The 2,500-nt window shown below is 39.7% G+C and overlaps 1 protein-coding gene across 1 annotated transcript; it reads right to left on the reverse strand.

Moving 5' to 3' along the window:
* Positions 1–274: 274 nt before the first annotated feature.
* Positions 275–2,168, reverse strand: LOC137990746 (uncharacterized skeletal organic matrix protein 5-like). The gene is made up of 5 exons (XM_068835858.1): positions 1,965–2,168; positions 1,714–1,848; positions 1,580–1,610; positions 1,129–1,261; positions 275–952 (listed from the first exon to the last, which is right to left on the reverse strand). The coding sequence occupies exons 1-5, from the start codon at positions 2,080–2,082 to the stop codon at positions 434–436; spliced, it is 936 nt and encodes a 311-aa protein (XP_068691959.1). The 5' UTR covers positions 2,083–2,168; the 3' UTR covers positions 275–433.
* Between the last annotated feature and the right edge of the window lie 332 nt (positions 2,169–2,500).

Here is a 2,500-nt window from a genome sequence, read left to right on the forward strand (position 1 = left end):
TCCCGAGAATAAACTCGATTATAGCTGGCGCCTGCCTCATCTATTTGTTGTATTATAGGACAATTTTTTTCTAATCGGCTGATATCGAAGCGAAGCTGAATAGAATGGAATGATCATTTACAAATTGTCTTTTTAGAACAAATAGGCTGCTCATTCGGGGCGTTGCTTTTGATACTTCTGTGTGCAGCCCAGCAAATTGTAGTTATTATATATGAGATTGCGTTCTCCCAGAAGTGCCAAGTTCACTCAACAATTGATACAAAACACAACAAAATAAGTCAGAAATACTATTTAATCCCACCACCATGTTTTCTTTGTTTTACAGCACTCCTTTTCTAAGAAAATCTACACACAAAAACTGCTGGACTAATCGGCATTTAACTAAACAGCAGACCATATTTCGCTTTAAAGGCGCCGGAAGAGGCCATTCTTCTCACTGCACTAAGATGTATCCAAAGGCTTTGATGCGTTTGTCTCCATTATCTGGTCCGTGGGTTGCCTGGTTTCCACATGTGTTAGAGTCATCATGGCGTCCTCCTGTACCAAACCCAATTCTGGAGTCACAGGTGTTGCAATCATTTTCCTGATTAGCAACGATACCGATTCTAGCTTTAGCCCAGCCAGAATTAGAGCCCACAGCATTGAAGCCTTGCGTATTACAGTGTGGCTGTAAGGAGCCCTTTGAACCAAGCAGCGACTTCCATTTTTCACGGCTCAGTGAGGTGGCGCGGTGTTGGCCGTCAGCGATCAGTGAGTACAGAGAGTCGGCCTGCTTGTTGACGACGATGTACCTGATCTGTTGGCCGTACTTCATACCGAGACAGATCTTTGAGAAGGATGTCTCCCAGTAGGTCGGTAACTTGGTCTCTTGTGAGTCAAGCCCAGTCTCTCCTCCAGGAAGATTGAACTCTTTGTTGTTTTCCCAGAAGTCGGCGTCGTAGTGAAAGGTTCGCTGCAATGACAAAAGACAAGTTTTCAAAACTTTGACAAGCAACTGAACAACGACAACTATTTGACATCTGCCTTTTATCCTTAACAAACTAAACGTCCTTTAAATACGTCAAATGTCAATGGGTGTAATATAAGAGACTAAATAAACCTGGATCTTTGCTTTCATCTTTGTCATACCTTGTTACCATCAATTTTCATGACCAGTGTCCATCCTCCACCACCGCATTCGCCAACGTCGCTTGTCATGTGACAATACACAGGGATTTTTCCAATGTCAGTCGACAGCATGTAGGCTTTATTTAATCGCCAACTGAAGAATGAAAAAAGATATTTCAGGTTTTATCATACTACGCTACTGTGTATCATTGCTTGTTAATTCGAAGTCAGTGAAAGCTTTCCTTGGAGAGGTTAATTTAAAGCATACAAATCGTTATTTTTGAACCATTCATGATCTGATCCCAACTTTAATTCCATTCATTGGAAAAAGGACAAAACACTGCGCCCATGACAAAAATCGTTATCAACATAGAGAAGCTTCTCATTGCCTCCCCACTACATAAGTGTCTTAGGCCTTACCAGAACTGATGGTGAAAATAAAATGTCAAAAAGATTTAAACTGTTAAGTTACCCGTTGTCATACAGTTCCTTGCAAGAAGAGCCTGTAACCGAAGAAAATACAACTCATATAAAGCACTCGTTACAAAAAAGGAACAAAGAAACGATAGACTGAAGAGCCAATGAGATATATTACTCCAAGTTTACCTGGTGGGGACTGCAGCGACATTGAGATGTTTTCAACCAGGGAGTAGAGATTTTCCAACTTCTCTTCAAACTTCATTGCCAAAGTCCTCATGGCTGTACAGACATCTGTCCCATCACAGTTGTCAGATTGGGCATCTGCTCACAAAAATCACATTACGTTGTTTGCTGCTCACTATTTAGATATTTACAATGACCGAAAACGACAGATTTAAACCATTCGATGCACAAGTAGAAAACAATTGTGAACGTACATTGACATAGGCTTTCCATGTTTTCAAGGACAGTCTTACAAGTTGGCTTTCTACCAGCGTTCACGAAAATGGTGAAATACACGAGACAAATAACTGCAGCGAATTTCAACGATACCATTGTTAAGTCTTGGAAGCAAACGTTAATTTAACATTTCGAGAGCCGATTCGTTTATAACCCCTTCCATCGACGCTTTACGTTCAATCTATTTTCTCCTTACACAAGCCCAGAGCTTTTCTTTTGTCTTGCATTGAGAATTGGTAAGCCAATCATTTCCTAGCTAATGATTGGTTCTTGCGTTTGTTACAACCAAAAAGCCAATAGCAAGCTCAGGATGTTAAAGTGTTTGAAGGTTGTAACCCTTGATATTGCAAAACAATCGTTAGTTTGAGTTTTTTTAGTATTTCGTGCCTTGAGTTTTAATCTATTTAACCAAAAAAAGAGGCTTTTAAGTTTTATATTGCTGCCCTTGTTTTTTTTGGATGAATATTTTTAGGTCTTTAGTTTATTTGTTAAAAAATAACATTTTGACAAGCTT

This window comes from Montipora foliosa, chromosome 2, assembly GCF_036669935.1.
Source record: "Montipora foliosa isolate CH-2021 chromosome 2, ASM3666993v2, whole genome shotgun sequence".
Lineage (NCBI taxonomy): Eukaryota > Metazoa > Cnidaria > Anthozoa > Scleractinia > Acroporidae > Montipora > Montipora foliosa.

Coding starts and splice junctions, on each gene's coding strand:
- LOC137990746 (XM_068835858.1), bottom strand. CDS start 2,082: ATGGTATCGTTGAAATTCGCTGCAGTTATTTGTCTCGTGTATTTCACC. Junction 1,849..1,964: donor CATGGAAAGCCTATGTCAAT/GTACGTTCACAA, acceptor TTTTGTGAGCAG/ATGCCCAATCTGACAACTGT. Junction 1,262..1,579: donor AAGGAACTGTATGACAACGG/GTAACTTAACAG, acceptor TTCATTCTTCAG/TTGGCGATTAAATAAAGCCT.